The sequence below is a fragment of the Epargyreus clarus genome, unplaced genomic scaffold (assembly GCF_041222505.1).
Source record: "Epargyreus clarus isolate Ecla_fem2 unplaced genomic scaffold, WU_Ecla_fem_2.2 ptg000033l, whole genome shotgun sequence".
Classification (NCBI taxonomy): domain Eukaryota; kingdom Metazoa; phylum Arthropoda; class Insecta; order Lepidoptera; family Hesperiidae; genus Epargyreus; species Epargyreus clarus.
The window spans coordinates 4929823-4957256 of record NW_027332238.1 but is presented as its reverse complement, the minus strand read 5'-3'; the positions used below and the strand labels follow the sequence as shown (position 1 = coordinate 4957256).

Below are 27434 nucleotides of genomic sequence, written 5' to 3'. Positions count from 1 at the left end.
CACCTGATAGTAAGTGGCTACTGCCGCCCATGGACATCTGTAATCAACCCCAGATAGGATTAGATATTCCTACCTGAGGTCGGCCACAGATGCGCCGCTACGCCTGAGGACTAAGCTGGAACGCCTCAGAAATGTCTGTTTCCCTTACCACACCCTTCAAAACGGAACACAGCAGCGCTTAACATTGCTGTTTTAATAGAAATTAGCAGAAATTAGGTTATACCATCTTTAATTTCTCTCTTATTGCAAATAAATGTTTTCTTAGTCCTTATTTTTAAACCATTCGCTCCTATTTTTTCATATATAAGTAATATTTATTTAATTTTTTGTTTATAGGTAGCAGAACCGCCCAAGATCCAAGTGCACGCTGTCGCTCAACCAAGGAAGCCGTCATCCAGATTCTCTGTCACACGGAACTACGACTCCATATACAACCCCACATCCCCACCCTCCCCAGCGCTGGGCTCAATCCCACGCCCAGACAGCTCCATGAGCGACCCTGGGGTCTTGGACACTGATAAAAATGAAGAAAATGAGCTAGCAAGTACCCCAGATAGTGTCAAAAGTGACTCCGAAATAACCATAAGTAGGTTCGTACCGGTTGGTAATACTCCCGTTAATGTGGCGAGATTCGTTGTCAGTAGACCCGAGTTCGATGCCGTGTTGAGCACTGAGAGTTTACGAAGCAGTTACGCTTCGCAAAGAGTGAGTAACTCGAGGTTCCTTGTAAGTAAACCTGATTTTAGTAAGAATACAGTTATGGATGATGTATCTGTCAACCGGAGTACAGACAGTAATATTGACAGTGTTGTAACGTCTGTGGGGAATACAGATAATAAAACAACAACAGATAAAGTTATAACTGGGACTGAAGCTACTATGAGTCGTATAGACACTGTGGTACATACAGATGATACACCTAGAGTTGATGCGACATCTAGAGTGGATGCGACATCAAATGTCGCTGATAGAGCTGATATGACATCTAGAGTGGGTATTACACCTGGAGTTGATACGACACCTAGACTGGGTGTGACACCTAGAGATGATGTGACTAGAGTTGAGACACCTATAGACGACTTGAAATCTAGAGTTGATACGACATCTAGAGTTGATATGACACCTAAACCGGATGTGACATCTAGAGAAGATATAACTAGAGTTGATATAACATCTAGATCTGACACGAGACTCAAAGACAATAAGACAGCGAGTGACATAAGAATTGATATGACACCTAGAGTAGACACATCTAGAGTTACGACACAAAGTGTCATGACACCAAATCAAATAGATAGTAATCAAATGAATTTAGTAGCGAGACCGCCTCAGAGAGTCTTCTACGTTCAACCGGTTAAGAATCCGCCTAATGTTGATAATATATATAGAAAATCGGAAATTTCTGACCAATCCAAGATTGAAGCGCCGAGTATAGGTAGAGATACTGTAGCAATAGATTCTAAGAAGTATGACGTCACTAATATAAGCAAAGAGTCGAAGGTAGAAGTCATTGACTCTAAGAAAGATGACGTCACGAATATAAAGTCGAATGTAGAAGTCATTGACTCGAAGAAAGATGACATCACGAATATGAAGTTGAACGTAGAGGTCATTGACACTAAGAAAGATGACGTCACGAATACAACTATAGGTATAGATGAGACTAAGTTTGAAGCAAATACTTCTATACCAAGTGTAGAATCTAAGAAATATGACGTCACGAATGCTTCTTTAGACGCGAAATCTAAGGTAGAAGCCAAAGATTCTGTACTAAGTATAGATTCTATGGCATATGACGTCACGATTGCTATAGGCACAGGTGAGAGTAAATTTGAAGCAAATTCTAGTATAGAATGTAAGACAGATGACGTCACGAATGTGCCTATAGGTACTGAATCAAAGAAATTTGAAGTCAAACCTGCGCCTATGGGCATAGATGAGAATACATTTGGAGCCAAACCTACTTCTATGGGCACAGTAGAGTCTAAGGTAGAAGCTATACATTCTGTACCAAGTATAGAATCTAAAAAATATGACGTCACAAATTCTTCTATAGGCACGGAATCTAAGAAATTTGACGCCAAGTCTACTATAGGCACAGATGAGTCTAAGGTAGAAGCAATAAATACTTCTATAACAAGTATAGAATCTTCTAAGAAATATGACGTCACGAATACGTCAATAGAATTAACGAAATTTGAAAACAAGACTACTTCTATAGGCACAGATGACTCTAAATTTGAAGCAGATTCTTCTATACCAAGTATAGAATCTAAGAAAAATAACGTTAAAAGTACTTCTGAAGAGAAACAAAAAGATGTTAAAGAACCTGTAATGAAGTCTGATAAATTCATTGTTGATGATTTTACGCTTCTAACAAAGAAAGAAACAAAGAAATTGGAGGTTATCGAAGAAGTTCCGATCCCTATTGTTGTTATGGAGAAAGATGATTTTTCGATCGATCGTGAATCAGAAAAGGCAGCATCAGAAAATAAAGCTACGTACGCAGCAGTGACAGAAAATAAATTTACTAATGCTGCAATATCAGAAAATAAAACGGGTAATGTTGTTTCAGTAAATATAACGAGTGACGCAGCTTCAGAAAGTAAAAGTGACGTCGCAGCATTAGAAAATAAAAATACTAATGCTGTAGTATTAGAAAATAAAATTGTTAATGTTGCAATATCAGAAAATATAAGTAATGTTGCAACATCTGAAAATAAAGTTAACACTTCAGTGCTACAAAATGAAACTAATATTTCGGTACCGGAAAGTAAAATTACTAATACTGCGCTAGAGAAAGATACTAGTGCTGCAATATCAGAAAATAAACCTACTAATGTTCAAACATCAGAAAATATTGCAGTGTTAGAAAATAAAATGACGTATGCTGCAGCATTAGAAAATAAAACTAATGTTGCAGTTTTAGAAAATAAAAGAATAGTTGCAGTAATAGAGGACAAAAATAGTAAGACTGCTGACAAAGTTAACGTTCAATCTGACAGGCGAACTGTCAAAAACGAAACAAGTGACATGGAATCTGTCAAAGAAACGAGTGGGAAGGAATCTGTCAAAGAAATAAGTGACAGACAAATTACCGTAGCCAAAACAAGTGACAATAAAATTTTCAAAGTAATATGTGACAGAGAAAAAGACAAAGAAACAAGTGACAGAGCTGTCAAAGAAATAACTGACAGTGAATCCATCAAAGATGAAACAAGTAATGAGAGAAATGTTAAAGAAATAAGTGACAGAGAAACTGTTATAGATATAAGTGACAAAGCAAATAAAGGTGAAACCAGTGACAGGGGAGCTGTCAAAGACGAATCACGTGACAGGGGAACTGTCAAAGACGAACCACGTGACAGAGGAACTGTCAAAGACGAACCTCGTGACCGAGGAACTGTCAAAGACGAATCACGTGATAGCAGAACTATCAAACAAGCAAATGACAGGGGAACTGTCAATGTTGAAACACGTGACCGGGGAACTGTCCCAGAAACAAGTGACGCTCAGAGTGTTTGTGACGTTGCACGTGATCCGAACGTTTTGAGTGTTACGAGTGCGATGACAAGTGCTAAAGACGTGACAAGTGTTACCAACGAGGTGTACGGTGATATTGAACCGGTTGTAACCGGATATACAGGGAGGTGTGTCGACAGTGACGATAAAGGTAGGCTTAGTGTTAGTGTAGGTGCAGTGAGTGACGTCCGCACCGTGTGCGACAAGGACGGCGATAGGTTAGAAACTGAGACGGGACTTGTACGCGTGCGAGCGAGCGAGACGGATATAGACGATACAGCCAAAGTACATTGTGACCAAAACGTGCGTAGTGTAAATAGTGAGTTAGTGTGCGTAGCGTCTGTGTGTGAAGACGGCGCTGTTATTAAACAAATCGAAGCGATAACTGTGGGTCTCGGGACCCTTATAGAAGAGATGCAACACATCGGCACCAAGAAGACAGTTAGAAGCGACACCACACAAACAGACATACATGTAGATAACGTTGTACCTGTTAGAATAGTTAAGGATAGTGTGTTGAAGAAGAATATGAGTGAATCGAGTCTGGATAGTCCAGATCTAGAAGTTTCTAGACTGATGAAGAGGAAGCCGGATAGTGCCTTTTGTGATAGCAACTCCTCATTAGAAATATCGGGAAGTTCTATGGAGAGTCTGAACGATAGGAAGAGAATAGTGGAGTCCGACTTGGAGTTGGATAGGCGAAGAGGCGTGTCGAGCGTCGAGTCGAGTGACGTCACACCTGTCAATCTGATGACGTCAGTCAGCTCGAACGAAAGCGTGTCTCCTATCACCTTCGGTGGGAAGAAGTTGCATGGATCCCTCTCGAGTTTAGAAGCGAGTATGAGCTCGTTGGAGTCGAAACATGAGAAGGTGATGGTGACGTCAGCGGATTCGGGAATCGAGTATTCCTTACAGCAAGCGGACAGTAAGGACGGGTCTTCCAACGAAGGTACCCTAACGCACAACTCTAGTTTGAAGGAAAGTGTGAAGGAGCAGGAAACGCTGACGTCATCGCCCAAGAGAACGAATAGCTTGTTAGATGTCCCAGCGTTGAAGAGCAAGGGATTGGACAGGATGAGGAAGATCTCGTGGGTGGCGCCCTCTGCGAGTTTTCATATGCCGAAACCGGAGCCGGATAGGGTCGAGGTGAAGTTCCAAACGAATCTGGAGAAGCTTCTCAGTCTGTTTCAACACCCGAGCAGTTTGTTCTCCAGATCTCAGAGTGAAGAAGATAAGAAATCAGCGTCGAACACGCCGCCGAGGAAGGATTCGTCCTTAACAAGCTCCTTCTGGTCGTGGGGTAGTAGCACGGAGAAGAGCGAGAGGGACGACAGGGAAGACAGAGACAGCCTATCCGAAGCGACGGATTCGACGCTCTCAGAAAGGGTCCAAGTCTCCTTCGTGGATGAATCGTTTTCGAAAAAACTCGACAGTAAAACACCGTCAACTGACACAGATAATACTTTAAGCGAGTTTCAATCTTTCCAAAACGAATCAGACGAGGACAGAGAGAGGAAAGAGACGGATAGAGTTAAAGTTACCGATATTACCACCGATGAAAATTTAGTACAAAAAAATTTAGTTTTAAGCGTTAAAAGTATGGACAGCGCAAGCTCGAACGTACGAGCGTGTGATATAATAGATCTCATAATACCCAACGATTTGAATAATGCCCCCAATACGAGCGACAAAGAGAAAACCGTGTTAGAAGTTAAGTTAGAGGAAAAGGAGGTCCGGCCTAGGACTTTCGCGGCGGTCCTCAAATCGTCAGGCTCGGAAAATCTAGACAAAAGCCCAGATACAGGGCAGCCGGTGGATAAGCTACCCACTAAAGTTATTAGAGGTATCAAGGAGAACATTAGCCCTGAAAATACACTCGTAGCGAGTATAAGTACCAGGGCGCTGGCGTACGAAGTAGAAAAAGAGATTAAGAATCCAACAGTTAATGTGTGGGAGTTAGGTTCGGAGATAAAAACTGAGGAACGAGTCCAAAGCGATTTGGCTCCGATCGCGACGATAGACGAAACATGTGACGAAGCGGCTGACGATTGTATCCAATTAGCTTATATTGATGACGTAAAGATCGTTGACCCGATAGAACGGGTTGTCGACGACAAAATAGTCGAGAAAACGCTCGTTTTAGACAATGTCGATTTGGGAAAAGATGCGCTTTCGTATCTTATTTACGAGAATCAAGACTTTGAGCCCGGTACGGAACACTTGATATCAGATGGTAAAACCCAACAAGGGTCCTTAGCGCAGGAACTCAAAGACGCGGAAATCAAAGAACAATTAGATTTATCACCGGAGTTGATACTAGACGATGCGCTAGAAATACCAGAGGTTTTCGCTATGGAAATCAAGGGTATGATAACATCTGTGCCGAAGAAGAAGTCGAATTCGCTCGAGGATTTGTCGAAGCGAGACGAAATTGAAAAAGATAGTCCTAAAACTAAGACGATTGCGTTCAAAGTTCCGGAGAGTACACCGAGAGATATACCCGAACGACGGAGTAAATTGCGTTCCCGAAGCGGTTCGAGCCCGAAATCGTTACCCGAAAGTCTAAATAAACCAAGTCCGTTAGCAAAAATGGATACGATTTTAAATAAAAAGAAGAAAAAGGTTTCGTCTTTGGGCAAAATGGCTCGTGATTCGCTACTAGCGCTGAATATGAGCGAGGAAGAGATCGCGGAATTCAGACGGTCGTACAAACTCACGTCTGTTGAGAGCCTAAAGTCGTTGGAGTCGGTTTCCGAAGACGCCAACTCCCAAAGCGGTACGTCAGTCGACTCGAGATGCAGGGCCTGCTTGCGATTGTCTCAGGAGAGTCTAATGTCGCTGGATTCGATCACGGAGGACTGCAGATGCTTGGAGGACTGCGACAAGCGCGCGTCACAATCGAACAGATAAGCGATTTTGCGTTTGTCTAGCGATTTTTCAGTCGCTCGTACGGGCGGGTCGCGATGTCGGCTTTTGTACTAAACTTGTGTAGACTTGGGTTTCTCGCGTGGACATTTTTAATATATTTTTTATCGTTTTCAAATGTCACGCGATCATTGAATCGTATCAATGTGTGTAAATTATTTCTTTTCTTATAGTATTATTGTTTTCGTGCGGGTGGGACAATTTAATTTTTAATTATAGTTTTAAATGAACAGCGAAATTAATATAATGTATAGTGAAATTGTACAGATATTTGTTTTAAAAGAAATAACGACGCCGTTTCAGATTTTTTTTTTATATAATAAACGAATGTAATTTAAGATTCTTCGCTGACACTTAAGCCTCTACGTGATTTGCGATTTTGCGATTTATAATCGCAGCGATTTTTTGTCGCGTTTACATTGTTTTCTGCGACGGCTTGTCTCACGACACTAATGTTAAAATTGAGAGATAAGTGTTTATATATAGGGTATATATATGATATATTATGTACCTATCTTTCTTCAGAGTAAATTATTGTTACCTGTATAATATGTAGGAATATTTAATAAATAAATAAATAAATAAAAATATCTCAGTCTCTATATCAATAATAAAAAGATATATTTAAATCCAAAATGTTATAAGCTAAGCGCTCAAGTAGAGATAGCGGATATTATAAAAGAGATACTTAATTCATAGACCACAAACCCTTAGGGGCCCATCATCCATATAACGTACCTTTGGGGGCGAAGGGATCAATATGACAAAGAGGTCGTAATCTTAGTGACGTCACAGAATAAAAATTATCTCTCTTGATAGAAATATTGAAACAAAAAAAGAAACCGACTGTTTAAAAATATGTGTATATTATTATTTTCCATTCGTTGTGTTTTTTGTTTCATGTTTTTTTTTCTCTGTTATTTTATTTGTGTTGCGATTATCCGGATAAATATATTATTTATTTCTTTAAAAAAATCTTTCTAAAATATAGCCTATAACACTCCCACAATTTAGACGAATCAAACGACACCTGATATGTTAAAATTCGTCAATTCATTTGAGTTGCAAGGCAATAAGACATACGTAGAAACTTGCATATGCTCGAAGAACATTACCCTCAGGAGCCGGATAGTATTTTATCTCTGCCTGTTTTGTCTTCGCCTACTTATATAATAATTATAAATATCGTATTTTTTAATATAAGAGTAGCAGAGGAGCATGCAGTCCATCTGATGGTAAGTAGCTACTGCCGCACATGGACATCTGTAATCATCCCAGGCAGGATTTCTGTCTCATAACAACAGTTGGCGCTGCTGTATTCTGGTTTGAAGGGTGTGATAAGGGAGACATGCTTTACCGAGGCGTTCCAGCTTAGTCCTCAGGCGTAGTGGCACATGTGGCCGACCTGAAGTAGGAATTTAAACTTATCTAGGCTTGATTACAGACGTCCATAGGTGGCAATAGCCATCAGATGGATTGCATGCTCGTCTGTTACTCCTACATTATTAAAAAAAAATATAATTATATTATTACATTGTACCGAGTTATGTTTGTGATTGAATATTATTAGGAATTTTTGATTTCACTCAAAATATCCAAGATTAAATACAAAGGGCTGTAGACCGGACATTGTTGAGATTTTCATTCAACTTTACACTAACACCATCTGTTTGACGTTTGACATATTTTAGAACTACTTATTGCCAATTGGTAATAACACTTTCCATGTCCGGTCTATCGCTACTAAATAGTTTTTGGACAAATTGTTAATTATTATAATAATTTATATACATCCAAATTTATTTTTTATTGTGTATTTGAAACTGAAAAATAGACAAATCAAAAATTTCAATGGATAAGTTTGTGATATAAATGTGAACAAAAATATCATTCGTATTTATTATTGTTTAATTATCTGTGACGTCACAAGCACCAAGGGTCCCCCATCCCCTTAGTGACGTAACCCGTGACCCCTTAGGGGTTCAATTTTTTTCCACGAGGGTAGAAACAATTTATATATTGAGCGCTTACACAGTTCAAAAATGGATTTGCCTTTTGTAAAATGTTGGTAATGCGTTGTAAATTCAAATAAAAAATATAATAATTGGTTTTGTCTTTTATTTTCCATCGATCCCAATATCTTGTAAGTATTCTGGCTCACTGGGCACATAGATAAGTATAGATATATCACCGCCTTGTAATTGTAGGAAGACATTAAATGGCTTAAGCGGCTGACAATTCGGACAGCCATTTAATGGCTGTCATGGTGTAATTTACGCGGAACAATGCCGACATGGGCAGTTGAGTGGTGCAAAAACACGAAATGGAAGAAAAAGTGCGGAGAAATATCGTTTCATTCGTAAATGATCTAAAAACTACATTTTTTAATATTTGTCAAACACGAAAATAGATGACAGTGACAATTTCAATTGTCAAAAGGTTACATTTTCTTGTTAGGAGTCAGTAATCTTTACTAATCGATGGCTGGGCAACGGTCTCTTCTAAAACAGTTAGGCCATATTCCATCGTGGCAAAGTACGGTTTGGTAGACTTCGCCTTTGATAACATTTTTAGGGTCTTACTCAAAGGGTAAAAACGGAACCCTATTACTATTACTAAGCCTCCGCGGATTTTCCGTCTGTCACAGGGCTCTAATCTTGAATCTAAAAAGAGACATTTTTTACAGAGTATGTATAATGGCCGCTATAATAACAAATATTAAAAATAAAAAAGCTTCAAAATAAAGTTAATTTCTGATACGCACATCATTTCGAAACCTCAGAGATGCACGCCTGTGAGAGCTTTGAACCCTTGCAGCCTTATTAATAAATAAAAAATAGTTAAAAAAACTAAGAACTACACTTTTATAGTTAATCACAAAAGTAATAAATGTTGTCAATCTAGTAACTTTGCCATTAACTTTATCCTGATTATTACCGCCATCTAGCGATTTTGGTGGTGAATTTTGTAGATCGATAGCAGCATCATTTGACTAATTAGTTACGATTTAGTCCGCACCACGTACCCGTGGCGCCACGTACCTCAAACACCACCTCGAAAATCGTTAATCCTGATGATCCCAATACGGACATTGGAGTGGGATAAAATTATTAAAATCGTACACGATTTTTCCGTGGTGACAATACATTGTCACCGGTCCTGGAGAATCATTCCAACTTCATTTTGAATTAAACTGACCATTCAAAGCGGCTAAAAATCGAGTTCAAAGATTCCGTTACATACATACAGGTCAAGCTAATAAAAGCGTAGTAAAAACGCTTATTCTAAGCTTCATCCACAGTTACACTTGGACTAGTTAATCTGAGAGTAATAAAGTATTCACTTCGTTTTAACAATGTCATCAATAAACATGGAGTAACCTCCTGGTTTATCGAATAAAATATAGCAACACTCAAATTTTAAAAGGAAAAAGAATGAGTCAATGAATAAATCATGAATAAAATGACAGTGACAGCGTAAATTTTGAGATTGACAAATTCAAACTCGACAGCTTTCAAGAGTTCAAAATAATCAAATGCGTAAACTCGCTACTATAAGATTGTTGATAAATACATAAAATTTTTATTCAACTGCAAGGAAAATAAACCAAGAACGAACTCTCATATATATAAGTGGGATGAAGAAGAAAAGAATTATATCATAAAGAAGAATAATTCGTATCGAAAGTTATTGTGTGGACCTTACTTGGTAATGACGTGATCTTTATGAAAACAATATTAATTCTTTCAGCAATTATTTCGTTCTGTGTTAAAAGAGTATGCAGAAATAATAGAAAATAAGGTAAGCATAAAATAAATCCTCAAAAGATGTTTTTTTATCAGCGCAAATGCTAATGAATATAAAAATATATAGCGGCGCGTGCTTTGTTTTGATCGTTCATTGTTTACAAATTATTTAAATAGAATTTGAGTAGTTGAGATTAATAATGATATTAAGTTTATTTATTTTTAAGAGCGGGTATCTTCATCCGAATGGGATTGTTAATGTCATGGCGGGCGAGCCGTCATTCTTTCACAACGACTCGCGCGTGCCGGTCGCTTGCAAACCAATTTGCTCTTAATCGTGATTTACTATCGTAATCTTTTAGTCTTTTTGGTTATTGTTAATTGTAACAAGTAGTACAGTGAACAGATTATGCTGTGAGACTTTTATTTTGGTGAATACCTGCACGGACACGCGCACACGATCTAAATATGTCCGAACGGCCTTCAAATACACCTAGCCAGATTGGAAATCCTCCGACATCAGAAGTTGCGACACCAGAAACCACCCAGGATCACCCCGCAGGTCAGAATGTTGTTATTCCACAAACGAATAGTGACAATCAAATGTGGAAGTTATTATTTGAGATGCAACAACGTCAAATGATGGAAATGATTCGTACAATGAAGGAATCGAATAAGAAAGATCTTAAATTGGTTTTTCCCGAATTTAACCCTGAATCACAAGATAGCGATGCTCGAGCTTGGTGTGCCACTGTTGACTTATGTGTGCAAGAAAGAGAACTATCTAGTAGCAACTTAATAATAGCCCTGAGTAAAGCGCTTAAAGGCACAGCAGCGGCATGGCTGGCTCAGAATAGTGTCGCCGGTATAACATGGCCTCAAATGAAGGATTCTTTTCTTGCCCGCTTTGAATATGTCGAAACACCTGCCGCCACATTATGCAGGTTGTTTAACGAGAATCCTAAAGATGGAGAATGCTTGGCATCATACGCAAATCGATTTTTGAGCACCCTCATGAATCGATGGCGCTCTCTATCTAACGAACAAATAGCGATAGCTGTAACGTTAGCACATGCGTCGAAAATTGAACCGCGACTACAAAGGCTGGCGTTCACCACGGAAATCGATTCGCGGGTTAAATTGCAACAAGAACTTATGGCTTATACATACCGTAAGAGAGGGCCTGTGTCGCAGGATAAACCAGTGAATAGTGATGCTAAACGATCCCGATTGGATCAATTACGTCGATGTTACATGTGCAATAAACCAGGTCACTTGGCAATTGATTGTTATGTCAAAAACATTACATCTCAAGCTTCTATGGCGAAAAATCCAGCAGAGGCTCTGAAGAAACCATCGCCCCTTACGTGTTTCTCCTGTGGTGAGCAAGGCCACGTATCCACGCGCTGTCTGAAGAAACAAAATGCAGCAATCGAAGCGGTTGCGGAACGTCGGGTGGATGTCTGCACCATTAAGCCAGCTTCGGACCATCTTTCTAACGGTGAGACGTGTTCTGTTATGATTCCGGTACTGAATGCTCTCTAATTAGAGAAAGTGTAGCTGAAAAATTCCCAGGTAAGAGACAGTCACTGTCAAATATTAGTCACTGTAAAAATACAAGGGTCATTGCTACATTTACTACTCCACGTTGTTCCTGATGATTGCACCTCTCAGGCCATTATGGTAGGCAGGGGTTTACTAACGATGGGGTTTTCCATTAAAATGCGTGAGAATCAACTTATCCTTAAGAAAACTAAGATATGCGGTTTGTGACGTAAGCTCTTACGTAAGATTTTCAAAGCATTTATACCGATGTACCCAGTGACTTTCGGGGACAGTTACTTGGGTTACTTGAATAGATTCGCGGAGAGGACTCCAACGGGTAGGGTTAGAATAGGGCTACGGTATCCTTTGCCTGTCGTAAGAGGCAACTAAAAGGGGGCTTCCGGGATTGCGGGTGGCAAGAGTGGGAGCTTCCAGTGAACCGTCCAGCAAGCAACCCCGGTAAGGACGGCGGTATGTGTGGTCGCATACCGTCGTAAACACCAGATGGTGTGGGAGGGAAAACTGCTCCCCCAGGGCAGAGCCCGATATCACTTCGATACCGATACCGATAGAGCATTGCGCTTGGAGGACTTCGATTGTGTTGCGTATCCCGGAGTTCTCCAACAAGCGTTGAGTACGGCCACATTAGTGCATTAATCCCACATATCCCGGCGCCGCTCTCATGTCATCGGGTACCTTTTTGAAGGTTTCCCCCTCGAAAAAAAAGGTTAGAAGCAAAGCAAAAGTAAACTTTGAACTTGGTGATTATGTTATGATAGAAAACCACAAACATAATAAAACTAAGTTGGAGCTCAAGGGTCCGTATCAAGTAGCCAAGCCGCTTGATGGTGACAGATATCAGTTGTATCATATGCGCAGGGACATATGTTCCCTTTGTGTGTTCTACCGGCTTTACAATGGTGAGTGTTCGAGGAACTATTTGACCTGATGCCTACTTCACCATCCCTCCATCGCACCACTCGCCGAAGGTTCAACCAATTGCAGTCGCGGCGGTCCTCCACGATTCGGTTTGCACGGACGTTCTTGCCACGAACGTACGAGATGTGGAATGAACTTCCTCCTGAGGTATTCCCAGAGCACTATGACATGGGGCTCTTCAAAGGAGATGCAAAAAGAGCTTTCCTTCAAAGCCGGCGATGCATTGGCGACTGCTCTGGTATTGCAAATGTTCACAGGCGACGTTGACTACTTTCCTATATTCCGATAGCCTAAGGCGATTGCCCGAATGTTATGTTCCATTTGAGTTGAATATCGCATTGGAAGAGATATAGAAAAGCGTAGAGTCAGGATGTCATAACGGCGGTGGTGAGTACAGTTAAGTAGTGGTTTGTTTGTATTGATTCTCATTCTGAAGTTTATTGCAATACATTTTTACGCCGGCTACAGACTCAGAGCCAGTCCACACGGCGCGTTGCGTTGCGTTGTCGCAACGCAAAGGTTTAGACGCATAGCCGTCCACACGGACGTTGCGCCAACGCAGCGTTACTACGACGTAGTCGTAACGCTCCGTCATCGCAACGGCGATGCACCGTTGCGGCGAGCATTTTAAGTAATCGTCGCATTTTAAGTAATCCATGTCAACTACTTCAATCGTACTCATTTTACTCTGCTAATAAAACTAAATACAAAAATACGTAAAAATAAGCGAGATCAGCTAGCCTTATAAACAACTGAACGCTGCTGCTCCGGCGACGCAATGAGTACTCCCCCGCCCGCTTCGTCTCGGGCGCTGCAATTCAGTCGCGTATGCGCTGCGTCGACGCAGCGCATCGTGTGTACACTATTATTATTAGTATGTAAAACGAAGCAGCGACAGCGCTACGTCGACGCAACGCTGACGAAACGCGCCGTGTGGACCGGCTCTCACGCGAGACATGACCTCCTTTTCGCATTCTCGACCGTTCCGTTCCGTGATGAAGAAGAATGTGATGCCGTTCTCTTTTCTGCCCGAGAAACCCTTTGAAGATGGAAAAAAATACCGACACGATCGGAGAACAGGCGAGCGCGAGAATGAGAAGGCAAGTAAGCTATCACATTCACGCTTCTCGGCGTGAGTCTCTAGCCGGTGAGAACGGTATAGTATAGGTAGAGAGTGTGGATGCCTTCTCGGTTCTCGCGCAATTTCTCGACGAGACTTTTCGCGCGAGTCTGTAGCTGGCTTCAAGCCGGTGTTAAATTGGCCTTGGTGGCATAAATTGGCATTGGCATAAGTGTAAGTGGGTATGGTCAGAATTGTCCCTGTAGTTCCGGGACTAGAATAGGGCTACGGTATCCCCTGCCTGTCGTAGGAGGCGACTAAAAGGGGGCTGTCGGAGTTTCGGGCGGCAAGAGTGGGAGCTCGAACCATCCAGCAAGCGACCCCGGGAAGCACGGCGGTATGTGTGGTCGCATACCGTCGTAAACACTACATGGTGTGGGAAGAGCGAAAACTGCTCCCCCAGGGTAGAGCCCGTTGGGCATCGCGCTTGGAGGGCTCCGGTTGTGTTCTGTTGGAGATCCCGGTGTTCTCCAACAAGCGTTGAGGACGGCCATCGGGGGGGTTTTAGTGCGGTAAAAATCCCACATAACCCGGCGTCGCTCCCACGTCGTCGGGTACCTTTTGAAGGTTTCCCCCTCGAGAAAAAAAAATGGTCAGAATATCCGAGCTAAATACATTTGTTTCATTGTTCGCAGATGAGCTGGAAAACAGTGACGGTATACACGAGGACGTGTGATGATGCAAGCGGCCGTAACGACGCACACTTTGTTTTAATCGATGATTGTTTACTTATTAGAATTGGGGTAGTTGAGGTTAATGTTGATATTGATATTAAGTTGATTTATTTTTAAGAACGGGTATAGTTTTTAAGAAGCCCCCTTTTACTCGCCTCTTACGACAGGCAGGGGATACCTTAGCCCTATTCTGGTCCCGGTACTACAGGGACAATGTCTGTAACAACCTTAAGGGCTATTTAACATGCACTGGCTCACCACTACACCAGCATGACTGAGTCTGAGCAGGACTCTTTGAAGGTGGTAGAACCCTTTGTGGTTCGACTCCGGCGGCACCACCGCCACACCTATTTCTACCTAATAACAGCAGTGTTAGGCGCTGCTGTGTTCCGGTTTGAAGGCTGTGGTAAGGGAGAAATACTTTTCTGAGGCGTTCCAGCTTAGTCCTCAGGGGTAGCGGCGCATCTGTGGCCGATCTCCAGTAGGAATATCTAATCCTATCTGGGGTTGATTACACATGTCCATGGGCGGCAGTAGCCACTTACCATCAGGTGGACTGCATGCTCGTCTGCTTCTCCTATATTATAAAAAAAGGACCGCACGTCCGACCTGTATCTCGTACGCCACTAGACTGACTTTGACAGCATCTTTACTGGCATACATGACTCAATGTATATGCATATCTATTTAATATATACATACACTATACTCTTAATCGTGATGTATTATCGTAATCTTTTAATATTTTTGATTATTGTTAATTGTAAGAAGTAGTACAGTGATCAGATTATGCTGTGAGAACTTTATTTTGGTGAATACCTGCATGTACACGTTCACACGATCTGAAGATGTCCGAACGACCTTCAAATACACCTAAGCAGCTTGGAAATACAGCTCCGACATACATATTATAGTCCGCGCCAAACGGGTAGTCCGCTCTGAAGTTGTTACGCACAACTACAAGCAAATATTACGTAGCAAAGTAAGGGCATATTAACGCAGCTATGTACCCGCGGACGAGAGCGGGCAGTGTAAAGTTACTCTTGCTCTAATCAACATTTATTAATAAGGTCGCTGATGTAATGCTGAAACACACACCACGCCACACCTATTTCTACCTAATAACAGCAGTGTTAGGCGCTGCTGTGTTCCGGTTTGAAGGCTGTGGTAAGGGAAATACTTTTCCAAGGCGTTTCAGCTTAGTCCTCTGGTTTAGGACGCATCTGTAGCTAACCTCAGGTAGGAATCTTATTTGGGTTTGATTATAGATGTCCATGGGCCGCAGTAGCCACTAATGATCAGGCGGGTTGCATTACAACTATTTAATAAAAAAGGTGGTAGAACTCTTTGTGGTTCGATTTCAGCGGCATCACAGCTACTTCTGTTTCTAGCAGCAGCTGTTTGCTGTATTTTGGTTTGAAGGCCTGCTATGTTTCAAGGGCTTGGGAGACATACTTATCTTTTTAATTCGGCAAATAATTAGGGGCTTTCACACCTCCAAATAGGGCCCTGTAGAGTACTACTATTTTAGTGTTTTTGCAAGGAAAAACATTACATTTTAATAGCCTATAAGTATGTAATTACTAGTAGGTATATCATTTCACGCTGTGGTTCTACTTGAAAGTAATAGTAAAAATAGTTTCCATCCAATGAAACTTACTAAAACATGATTATACTTCAAATCCTTATACACTGTTCATTCTTATGTAAGTATTTTTACTATATTGTTTGAAAGATCGCAGAATTCATACGGGCCGCGTCAAACTGCTACTCCGCTCTGAATATAAAAACGAATCTCGTCGAATAGTAAGGGTCCGTTCACACAGACCGGCTCGGAGAGGAGAGCAGATTTTTATCACGCTGGAAACAGATTTTTGAGTAATTGCATTAAGGTTTATTTTTGCATGTGCACTTCTTTTGTCATTAAGAATGCTTGAACGAGCTTCGTGTGAAATAATTAGAGGAGCCGACCGGCTCTGACTGCGTGGTCATTCTTCCTCGCGCAGCCGATCGGCTCCGATTGCGAGCGCATCCGATTTCAGATCTTTACCAGCCGGTCTATGTGAAATAGTTGGCGGCTCCGCTCCGGCCAATTCCAACGTATACGATCCGGTCTGTGCGAAAAGAAAAATGCGGGCCGATACTCTCCGAGCCGGTGTGTATGAACGGACCCTGAATTGTAGATATTAGCGGGACGAAGACAACGCGAGACTCCTCCCGGCACCCGTCCGCTGCCCGCTCTCGCCCAAGGGTACATAGCTGCGTTAGTATGCCCTTACGTTGCTACAGAATATATGCTTGTAGTAGTGCGCAACAACTTCAGAGCGGACTAGCAGTTTACGCGGACTACACAACAAATGAAATCAAAAATATTCTATTCAAAATTCGAATTCAAATTCATTCAATTTAATTCTACTTGTTTTGAACGTCAATATATATAATCTGTCGACCGCCATTTCATAAGGTGTTTCGTTATGGAGAAGAAGCTGCGACAGAAATTCCAAACATCTTTTAAAAAAATAAATACCACCACAAATAGGTACCATCGGTATACCTATTTCTAGCGCATTTCGGCGTTTGGTGAGGAACTCCGAGATCTCCAACGGAACACAACCGGAGTCCTCCAAGCGCGATGTCCGGATCGGTCTCTGCCCTAGAGCAATTTACGCTCCTCTCACATCCCCTGGTGATTACAGCGATATGCGACCACACAAACCGCTGTCCTTCCCGGGGTTGCTGGCCGGGCGGTTTGAGCTTCCACTCTTGCCGCCCGCAACCCCGGAAGCCCCCTTTTAGTCGCCTCTTACGACAGGTAGGGGATACCATAGCCCTATTCTAGTCCCGGAACTACAGGGACACATATGAGGCGACCTAGTCTTTAAAATGGCAACGCATCTCTGATCGGCATAAGAACTATTCTAGGCTTAGCAAAGTGAGATCTCCCTATATGCTATAGTTGGGCCATTACGAACGTGCAACATGAGCCATAAATTATTTTTATCAGATCTCTCGCTCACACTTATAGCCATATCGGAACTCCCGCTCGCACTTCTAGTGCTTTGTGTAAACAAAGAGATTTGTCGATAGTCAATAGCAGGTAATCAAGGAAACGTTAGGGAAATAATGCAAACTATTTTTTAGGATGTATTTCTAATACCTGCTTTTAAAACAACCAATATATTAAATGTTATATAACTTAAATTAATATAAGTCAAGCGGCATCCCTTTATCGATAACGAGTTGTGCGACATTGTCTCATTCCTTTGAAGTCATGGCTTATGACTCGGGTCGCACGTCTATAATGGTTTAACTATAGATGATCATGCCCGGGGAGCACTCGCACTCCGACAGTCTGAAGGTGGTAGAACCCTTTGTGGTTCGACTCTACGTATTTCTACCTAATGACAACAGTGTTAAGCGCTGCTGTGTTCTGGTTTGAAGGGTGTGGTAAGGGGGACATACTTTTCCGAGGCGTTCCAGCTTAGTCCTCAGGGGTAGCAGCGCATCTGTGGCCGACCTCAGGTGGGAATATTTAATCCTATCTGGGGTTGATTACAGTAGTCCATGGGCGGCAGTAGCCACTTACCATCAGGTGGACTATATGCTCGTCTCGTCATACGCTTTTTTTAATAATATAGGAGTAGCACTCCTATATTAAAAAAAAAGTCTCATTTCCCAATATGCAACATGTTGAGAAAACTTCGATAGCGTGATTCAGAATACTCGTAGCGCCATCTCTTGATGAGTAGCGGGAACTCGCCACAACGGGTTTTATTAATTAGTAACTATACTGTAACATTGATTAATTAGTAACGTTAATGAATCTTTTCCCAAGGGGTGCCGAGCTTCCCTCTCGAGGGTTGGTTGAGCTCCAAGACCCTGACGCAGCGTCTGATAAGACTGATGGAGTCGTATTACCAGCTCAGTTCTAAACGAATTGAGGCTGTACATTACATACGGTTTACCTACGAGCTTACCGCTTACTACGAAATGGGATATGTTATGGGGGAGATCATTGAACGGTAAGTCAATATGCTATCGCTTTTTGGTTCCTACAACTGACTAATAACAGCAGTGAGAGTTGGTCCACACGGCGCGTTGCGTCAGCGTTGCGTCGAGGTAGCGCTGTCGCTGCGTCGTTTTACATACTAATAATCACAGTGTACACACGATGCGCTGCGTCGACGCAGCGCATACGCGACTAAAGCAGCGCCCGAGACGAAGCGGGCGGGGGAGTACTCATTGCGTCGCCGGAGCGGCAGCGCTCAGTTATTTATACGTTGATAATGAACGCACACGCAAGCTGATTTTGCTTATTTTTACGTATTTTTGTATTTAGTTTTATTAGCAGAATAAATTGAGTACGACTGAAGAAGTTGACATGGATTACGATTACTTAAAATGCTCGCGCAACGGTGCGTCGCCGTTGCGATGACGGTGCGTTACTACGTCGTAGTAACGCTGCGTTGGCGCAGCGCCCGTGTGGCTGGCTATGCGTCAAAACCTTTGCGTTGCGACGACGCAACGCAACGCAACACGCCATGTGGACTGGCTCTGAAGCACTGATGTGTTCTTTTTTATAATATAGGAGTAGCAGACGAGCATGTAGTCCATTTGATGGTAAGTGGCTACTGCCGCTTATAGACATATGTAATCGACCCCAAATAGCATTAGATATTCCTACCTGAGGTCGGCCACAGATGCGCCACTACCCTTGAGGAGTAAACTGGAACGCCTCGGAAAAGTATGTCTCTCTTACCACACCCTTCAAACCAGAACACAGCAGCATTTAACACTGCTGTTATGAGACAAATAAGTGTGGCGGTGATGCCGCCGGAGTTGAACCTCTAAAGTGTTCACTATCTGCCTAATAACAGCAGTAAAGCGCTGTTGTGTTTTTGTTTACGTATGGTAAGAGAGAAATACTTTTTTGAGGCATTTTAATTTAGTCCTACCACCATAGTTCAAAAAAAAATTGAGTTCAAAAAATCAAAAATCACCATAGTTCAGGAAAGTTGTATTACCTCCTTAAAGCAGTAAAATATTCCGTCATACACAGTTGAACAAACTTAATCCCTTATTAATTTTTCGCTTATCCATTGTATAAAACCAACTAAAATTGACATATTTTGCTTAAAAAGTTAAATGTCCTGCAAAAAAGTAAAAGTATGATTAAAATAATATTGTTTTAAGAGATGGTAGTAACCCCCCTGAAGGGTAGCGTATCTGTGGATAATCTCAGGAAGGAATCTAATCTTTTCTGAGGTTGATTACATATGACATTGGCAGCAGTAGTCATTGATGGTCATGCTCCCTGCTGAGGTATTCCCGGAGCGCTATGACATGGGGCTCTTCAAAAGGTGTAAAAAGAGCTCTCCTCCAATGCTGGCGATGCATTGGCGACTCCTCTGGCGTTGGAAATGTCCATAGGCGATGGTGACTGCTTTCCATCAGGTAGCCCGTCTGCCTCATCGTTTAGGTATCATTATATAAAAAAAAAATGCTCTCCTACTCTTATATCATAACACTCTCCTACTCTGCTACCTATATCATAAAAAATAATCAGTAAAATTTTATATAAATAACATCAAGATATAATGTACGAGTACAAAATAAACACACCCTTTTAATTTTTTAAGCAACGACAGCCTTGTGGTCGAAACTTGGCCTTTCGATCGAGGGGTCCGAGGTTCAAATGCCAGGCATGCGTTGATTTTTAAAGTTGTGTGCGGATTAGAAATTAATGCCCACTTGCTTTAGCAGTTAAAATATCATGAGGAGAGCTGTACACCTTAGAGATTTATTAAAAAATCTAAGGTATGCGAAGTCTACCATTACGCACTTGGCCAGCGCGGTGGACTATGGTCTAATTCTCATTCTGAGAGACCCGTGCGCGGCAGTACGACACTATTGGGTTGATGACGTTTTAATTTTTAATTTTTTTTCACGAATTAGATATAGAAAAATGGTGGAACATCTCCGGAGACCAGTAGAGTTTAAAGCCGACTCTGTGATGGACACACTGTTAAGAATAGAGTTTATTCAGCAACTATACTTTGAGATCTACCATTTAGTCCACATGATGCATGAGATACCCAGAAAACATGGTTACTCCAACGATATGGCAACTAAAACCGACAAACCAGCTTTCGATTACGAAGTGGTGATGAACGCCAAAGATGAAATAGAGAAACAGAAAGAAAAAAGAGTGTCGGAGAAGAAAAAGAAGTTGAAAGACTTGAGGAAGATAAGAGACCTAATTTTGAAAGGAGAAGCAATTCGCTCCTCGACGCTTAAAAAACCACCGAATAAATGGTGGCCGATCGATTATGGTTGGGAAATCGATTACTGGTGGTAATCAATGTCCAATGGTGGTGGTAGGACCCTTTGTGGTTCGACTCCGGCGGCACCACCGCCACACCTATTTCTACCTAATAACAGCAGTGTTAGGCGCTGCTGTGATCCGGTTTAAAGGGTGTGGTAAGGGAGACAGACTTTTCCGAGGCGTTCCAGCTTAGTCCTCAGGGGTAGCGGCGCATCTGTGGCCGATCAGGTAGGAATATCTAATACTATCTGGGGTTGATTACAGATGTCCATGGGCGGCAGCAGCCACTTACCATCAGGTGGACGGACTGCATGCTCGTCTGCTACCCTTATATTATAAAAAAAAAAAAAAATCCTTTGTGGTTCGACTCCGGCGGCACCACCGCCACACCTATTTCTTGCAACAGCAGTGTTAACGCCGCTGCGTTTTGGTTTGAAGTGTGGTAAGGGAGACATCCTTTTCCGATATTCCAGCTTAGTCCTCAGGGATAGCGTCGCATCTGTGGTCGACCTCAGATAGGATATCTAATTCTAACTGGGGTTGAACGGATGTCCATTGGCGGCTGTAGCCACTTACCATCAGGTGGGCTGCATGCTCGTCTGCTATTCCTATATTTCCTATATAAAAATGCTATGTAGTTTTGATATAGGTATAGGTACTATGTAAGGATTTATCATGTAATTTGAGCACAATACTTGTATTTAAATAAATAAGTAGTAGAACTTTTGATTTATATTCATTTTAATAATACATTATGTTTTTACCCGATTGCGAAGAGAAATGGTTTTCGAGCGCATGCAACATGTATGTATGTATGTATGTATGTATGTATGTATGTATGAATGTATGTATGTATGTATGTATGTATGTATGTATGTATGTATGTATGTATGTATGTATGTATGTATGTATGTATGTATGTATGTATGTATGTATGTATGTATGTATGTATGTATGTACGTATGTATGTATGTATGAATGTATGTATGTATGTATGTAGATATGGGAACGTATCCATACTACGTGACCTATTTTTTAATATTTTTCGACCCCTCCCCACCTCCGGTGACCATCCGTAGTATATGCTAAGAAAAAGGGTCCAAATGGGTATTCCCTCAGGACTATGACATGGGCCTCTTCGAGAGGGGTGTAAAAAGAGCTCTCCTTCAAAGCCGTCGATGCATTGGTGACACCTCTGATGTTGCAAATGTCCATAGGCGACGGTGACTGCTTTCCATCAGGTAGCCCGTCTGCCCTATTGTTAGGTTAAATACAAAAAAAACATATTAGCATTTGGAAAGTATATACGGTACATATTACAAAAACATAATATTTTTTTGTCTGTTTGTCTGTTTGTTCCATCTAAACTTAGAATTGGCTGGACCGAATTTAACAGAACTTTCACTGGTATTTAGCTGATGTTATAGGGAAACACTTAGGCTACTTTTCTTTTAGAAAAATCATTAGGGTTTCGCACAAAAAAAAGTTTTCAAAGGTATGTGAAGTTTACCAATACGCACTTGGCCAGCGCGGTGGACTACGGCCTAATCCTTCTCAGTCTGAGATGAGACCCGTGCCCGGGGGACAGTAATGGCGGGATGACGTTTAAGAAAAATAATTAGGGTTCCGCACAAAAAACAAGAAATGTCTCGAGTGTTAATGTTTAATAAACGCTATTTATTTAAGGCTGAGTCTATTAATACGGTTACCGTACGAATAATTTATAATTATTAATACGGGTACTGGACAAACAATTTATTATTATCCGATTCGAACCGGTAGATTTTGAGAAATCTCAAAAAAACTACAAAAAATTTTTTTTTTGAATTTTTTTTTTTTTAATAACTTTTAAACGGCTCTACCGATCGATTTTAGAAACTAAGCTCTTAACATCAAAAAATGACGTCGATCGCCATCAGCCCGTTCGAAATCAATTAAAAAAAAAAACCTAACCTAACCTAACCTAACCAATTGAATAAATGTACGAATAAATATATTTAAAAAAAAATCTGGAGGCACGGCAGTGCCTCCGCCAAGTCGAGCCAAAGCCAAAAATAGCGGCACGGCCGTAGCATTCTTTTCTCGAAGCAATTCGGCCCATTTTTGACCCCCTGTAACTTCGTTGCATATGAAGCTAGAAGCCTGAATTTTCAGGAGCCAAGAAAGCATTGTATAGACACGGTGTATTACCAATTTCATTTAATTTGAACCAGTAGTTTAAGAATTACAAGTAGTCAAAGTTCGTAATTTTGTCACTCACTGACTGACCGATCATCAAAATGTTAAGGCTCTTCTAGCAGACATAGAAGGTTAAGATTGAGAATACAATTAGTGTTTAGTATATAACTCACGGAAAAACTATAATATTTTGCAATTTCTGTCCGGTTATCTACATACACCAACTACATAAAATAACTTTGTATCCTATATAAGTATATAGGATTACAAAGTTATATTTGCAGTTAATGAATCTGTGTTCCTGTCCGCGAAATGTACGAGTAGTAGGGGAGCCCATGATGCTAAATGGGTAGAAACTCGAGTGTCGTTTGGACCCATACGATTGTATAGATTAATTACACTTTAGTGAGTGAAGAACAGTTTGTATGATATTTTTCAATTCATGGTGGAAATAGCTTCTAGAGGATTCGAAAGATGTAAAAAAATGAGTCAGACGGACATACTCAAGGCGCAGCAGAAATATGTTTATCTGCTGGTTTGCAGCCATACGAGAGGTAAAAATGGAGAAAAAAAAATTACACCAGTGCATTAGATTTTCTAAAGGGGATATTAAGTTACCCCAGATGAGTCGCCCATTCGAAAGACTGACGATTCGATTCGAAAGACTGTCAGTGACTGAAAAAAATCGTTATCTTGACACACTCGAGGGCGTAAGATTATTATACAGGAAATTCCAGCTGATGTTTTACTTCTCATAACCCTTCATCTGACGATTTAGTGGAGGGGTCTTTTTATACCGACGATTTAAAAAAAAATGTATTTTCCATAAAATTTGCCTTTTCCTTTAGCTTGTTATACACCAGTACTTTCCAGGGATTCATGCTAATAAGTGACGCTATCAGATAGTGTATGTACATCAACGTGTGGTTTGATTATGATGTTACCCGTTTTCTAGCATTATTTCCTTTATATTAAAAAAAAATACCGCGCTCAAGAATATCCAGGTAACGATTTTTTTGCAACCTTATTACTCCCTAACGCCATCCTCAAATCGTCAGATTGTTATAAATTTATTGTTTTCAGCATGTAATTAAGCTACTATAGATTTCACGATATTTTCCCCGTGCGAACCCCCCAAATGGATGGTTTAAGATACTCTATAGGATGTAAGGTATCTCCCATATCTTAATCTGCCGCGTTCGAGTCACTCTCGAAATCCCCTCTTGGGCTCCCCTACTATTATTGGCGACGTCAATTGTTTTTATTCTCGAGACAAAAGAAGTTTTCAATTCCAACTTCAATTTAACTTCAATACAAATAATGGGTGAAGTGCGAATCGAACTCGTACGCTGAGGGTTCCGTACCAAAAAAACATGTGTTTTTTATATTTACTAATTGATATTATAGCAGCCATAGAATGCATTGTGAAAATGTCAACTGAAACATCTATTACGGTTCAATAGATAAAGTGAAAAACGCCAAAAAATAGCAGGTCCTTATATGTTTGTCCCTGTAGTTCCTGGACTAAAATAGGGCTACGATATCCCCTGCCTGTCGTAAGAGGCGACTAAAAGGGGGCTTCCGGAGTTGGGCGTGGCAAGAGTGGGAGCTCGAACCGTCCTATAAGTGTCCCCGGGAAGGACGGCGGTATGTGTGGTCGCATACCGTCGTGAACACCGGATAGTTTGGGAGGAGCGAAACTGCTCCCCCAGGGCAGAGCTCGATCGGGGCATCGCGCTTGGAGGACTTCGGTTGCGTTTCGTCGGAGATCCCGGAGTTCTCCAACAAACATTGAGGACGGCCACCGGGGGGTTTTAGTGCGGTAAAAGTCCCACATAACCCCGCGTCACTTCCACGTCATCGGGTACCTTTTGAAGATTTCCTCCTCATAAAGAAAAAAAAAACTCTCCTTTATTTGAAAGTTTTTCTTTTTATTTTTAGTACTTCTTGTTAAAGTGGCCATCATTATACATATTCCGTAAAAAAATTAAGTTTCTATCTATTAAGGTTCCAGAAATAGAGCTCTATGTCAGACAGACAAACGGACAGCTTAGTAATAGGTTCCGCTTTTACCCTTTAGGTACGGAACCCTAAAAAGTATTATAATATCAAAAACATTCCGAATTTTTGACAAATGTCATGAGAATAAAACTATATGTTGCGGCTAATGTGCCTAATCAGTTAAAACGCAGATTAGATTGCCCATTACCTAAAGTACAAAACGAAGATTGTATCAATTTTCACCCCATGACGTCGTTTCGTGCATGCCATGATGCGTCGTCGTGTCATGAATTTACGACAAACATTACATATTTTCAAGAAACAATATCGCTTTGCGGCATGATGTCGCTATGTATCACGATATTTATTTATTTATTTATTTATTTATTAATTCATTGCATCAAATATGGTACATTAGATGGTATATTTTGACAAAGTTCTGCACATTTGGCCAATATCGGCATGCAACAATATAAAAGTAATGTCAAATAAACTAAACATAAATTAAAATACATCAATTAAAATTACACAATATGATAATTGCTGCTCAATGCTAACATCAATTATATGGCGTGATAACATTACAATACTCAAATTAAATGAAAAATATTACATAATTATTATTAAATTATCGAAGTGAAAAAAACTCTTCAACAGAGTAAAAACAATGTAGGATTAAAAATTCAAATAACATTGTTTTGAATTTGGTAAGTGGCATGTCCTTTAGAGAATCTGGTAAGTTATTAAAAATACGAACACACATATAATAACAATTTCTTTTGAAGAGACCAGTCTTCATTACACTTTGTATATGTAAAAGTTTATTGGGCCCGCGACACCTGTTACTTAATATAAATTTATCATTATGTTTTTTTACGAAATTAGCTACTTCATAGATATACATGCTGGCTAGCGGCAAGATACGGAATTTTTTAAATAATGGACGGCATGTTTCCCAAGGTGGTGCACCAACGATGGCCCGGACACATTTTTTTTGTGCCAAAAACGCGCTATTAACATGTGTCGAATTACCCCATATAATTAGACCATACCTTAAATGGGACGCAACATAACCATGGTAAGCCATGAGCGAAATTTTGGCGTCAGATGTTTTGCTAAGTCGTCGAATTACGTAGACAAATCTGTTGATTTTAAAGCAAACATTTTCAATATGATGCTTCCAGTTACAATTTTGGTCTATTTCAATGCCTAGAAATTTAGTTGAGCTTACGGAATCTACTGTTTCGTCTTTATATTTTATATTTAAATTTATAGGTTTTGCTCCCTGGTTAACAAACTGTACGACTTTTGTCTTCGTGAAATTAACAGTAAGGTTGTTTTGTTTTAACCATTCTATTATTAAACTTACAACACCATTGATATCTTCGTTGTGACGTTTTTCATCTTTACTGACAACACTTACACATATATCATCAGCAAACAAGACGCACTTGTGTGCAATAGCTTTAGGTAAGTCATTTATATATAGAAGGAACAGTAATGATACGATCGTTATGTCGTAAAAAGGCATATGTTTTAGCCCTAAGAACAAGTCTGAAAAGATGTTTCGAATTTTACTACATAGTTAATCTGCATATTATTATCTTCTAGCTAATCTTGAGACTAACTAGTTAATGTGTATGCTAACGTATTCTGCAATCTAACGGTAACATACACAAAATACTATAACTGTCGTGAGGTAAAGCAACTGTCACAGTATTATAAAATTATAATAAGTTTGTTTCCAAGGAAACAAATGTTTAGGCAAATTTCGCCCTTGTTGCGCTTAAATAAATGTCTGTATGAAAATAAGCATACATAATTATAAAATTTTACAAAGTTCACAATGTAAAATCCTTAATAACTTTTAAACGGATTACTCTAATTACACAATTCTTTTTGCCCTATCCGTTTTAGACCGAAACCTACCAAATGGCATTAAAGACAAACCAATATCTACACAAACAAAAAATCATGTTTTCAACTTACGTAATATTTGAAAAAAAATACACCCTCTATATTATTCCACTACCTCATCGTGTTGCTTATAAGGATAAAATTCTTGAAAGTAATGATAAATGACAAAGTAAAGGAAAAGCCTCATTTTTAAGAAAATTCAAATTTTTTCATAATAATTTGGCAGTTAAGTTACCGCCATTCATTAATTTAAACATTTCGCATATTAACAATTTTTTGGCCTTATGTTTTAAATTATTCGAAAGCGGACGTTTTGTTCTCCAAGAATTTATATTTTTATGTTCGACTTAGTTAAGGTTATTTTTAGGACCATTATAATAGATTTGTAAATTGCTATGCGTTTGTAACTTGCTATGCGTACGCGGAGTTAACATACAGATGTAAAGTTGACAATTTGCGAGAATGATTTTTCGAGTCAAATCCGAGTGATTACTTAACAAAGAGATATTGAAAATCATATTCAACGTTATTACGAAGTTGTA

The 27434-nt window shown here is 40.4% G+C and overlaps 2 protein-coding genes across 2 annotated transcripts in view; both read left to right on the top strand.

Moving 5' to 3' along the window:
- The window catches only part of LOC140755343 (uncharacterized), a 39921-nt gene extending 32409 nt beyond the window's left edge, over positions 1-7512 (top strand). The window contains exon 14 of the mRNA XM_073090538.1: positions 337-7512. Within this exon, the coding sequence (XP_072946639.1) occupies positions 337-6432 (6096 nt within the window). The 3' untranslated portion in view covers positions 6433-7512. The remainder of the gene's footprint in view (positions 1-336) is intronic.
- Positions 7513-10491: 2979 nt separating this feature from the next.
- Positions 10492-15263, top strand: LOC140755473 (uncharacterized). Its single transcript, XM_073090743.1, has 2 exons — positions 10492-11694; positions 14433-15263. Exons 1-2 carry the CDS (start codon positions 10662-10664, stop codon positions 14471-14473), a joined length of 1074 nt encoding a protein of 357 aa, XP_072946844.1. The 5' UTR covers positions 10492-10661; the 3' UTR covers positions 14474-15263.
- The last annotated feature ends 12171 nt before the right edge of the window (positions 15264-27434 follow it).

Excerpts from the sequence above, each read along its gene's own strand:
- LOC140755473 (XM_073090743.1), top strand. The coding sequence starts at position 10,662 with ATGTCCGAACGGCCTTCAAATACACCTAGCCAGATTGGAAATCCTCCG. Across the intron at positions 11,695-14,432 it reads TTCGGACCATCTTTCTAACG|ATGAGCTGGAAAACAGTGAC; the intron begins GTGAGACGTGTT and ends CATTGTTCGCAG.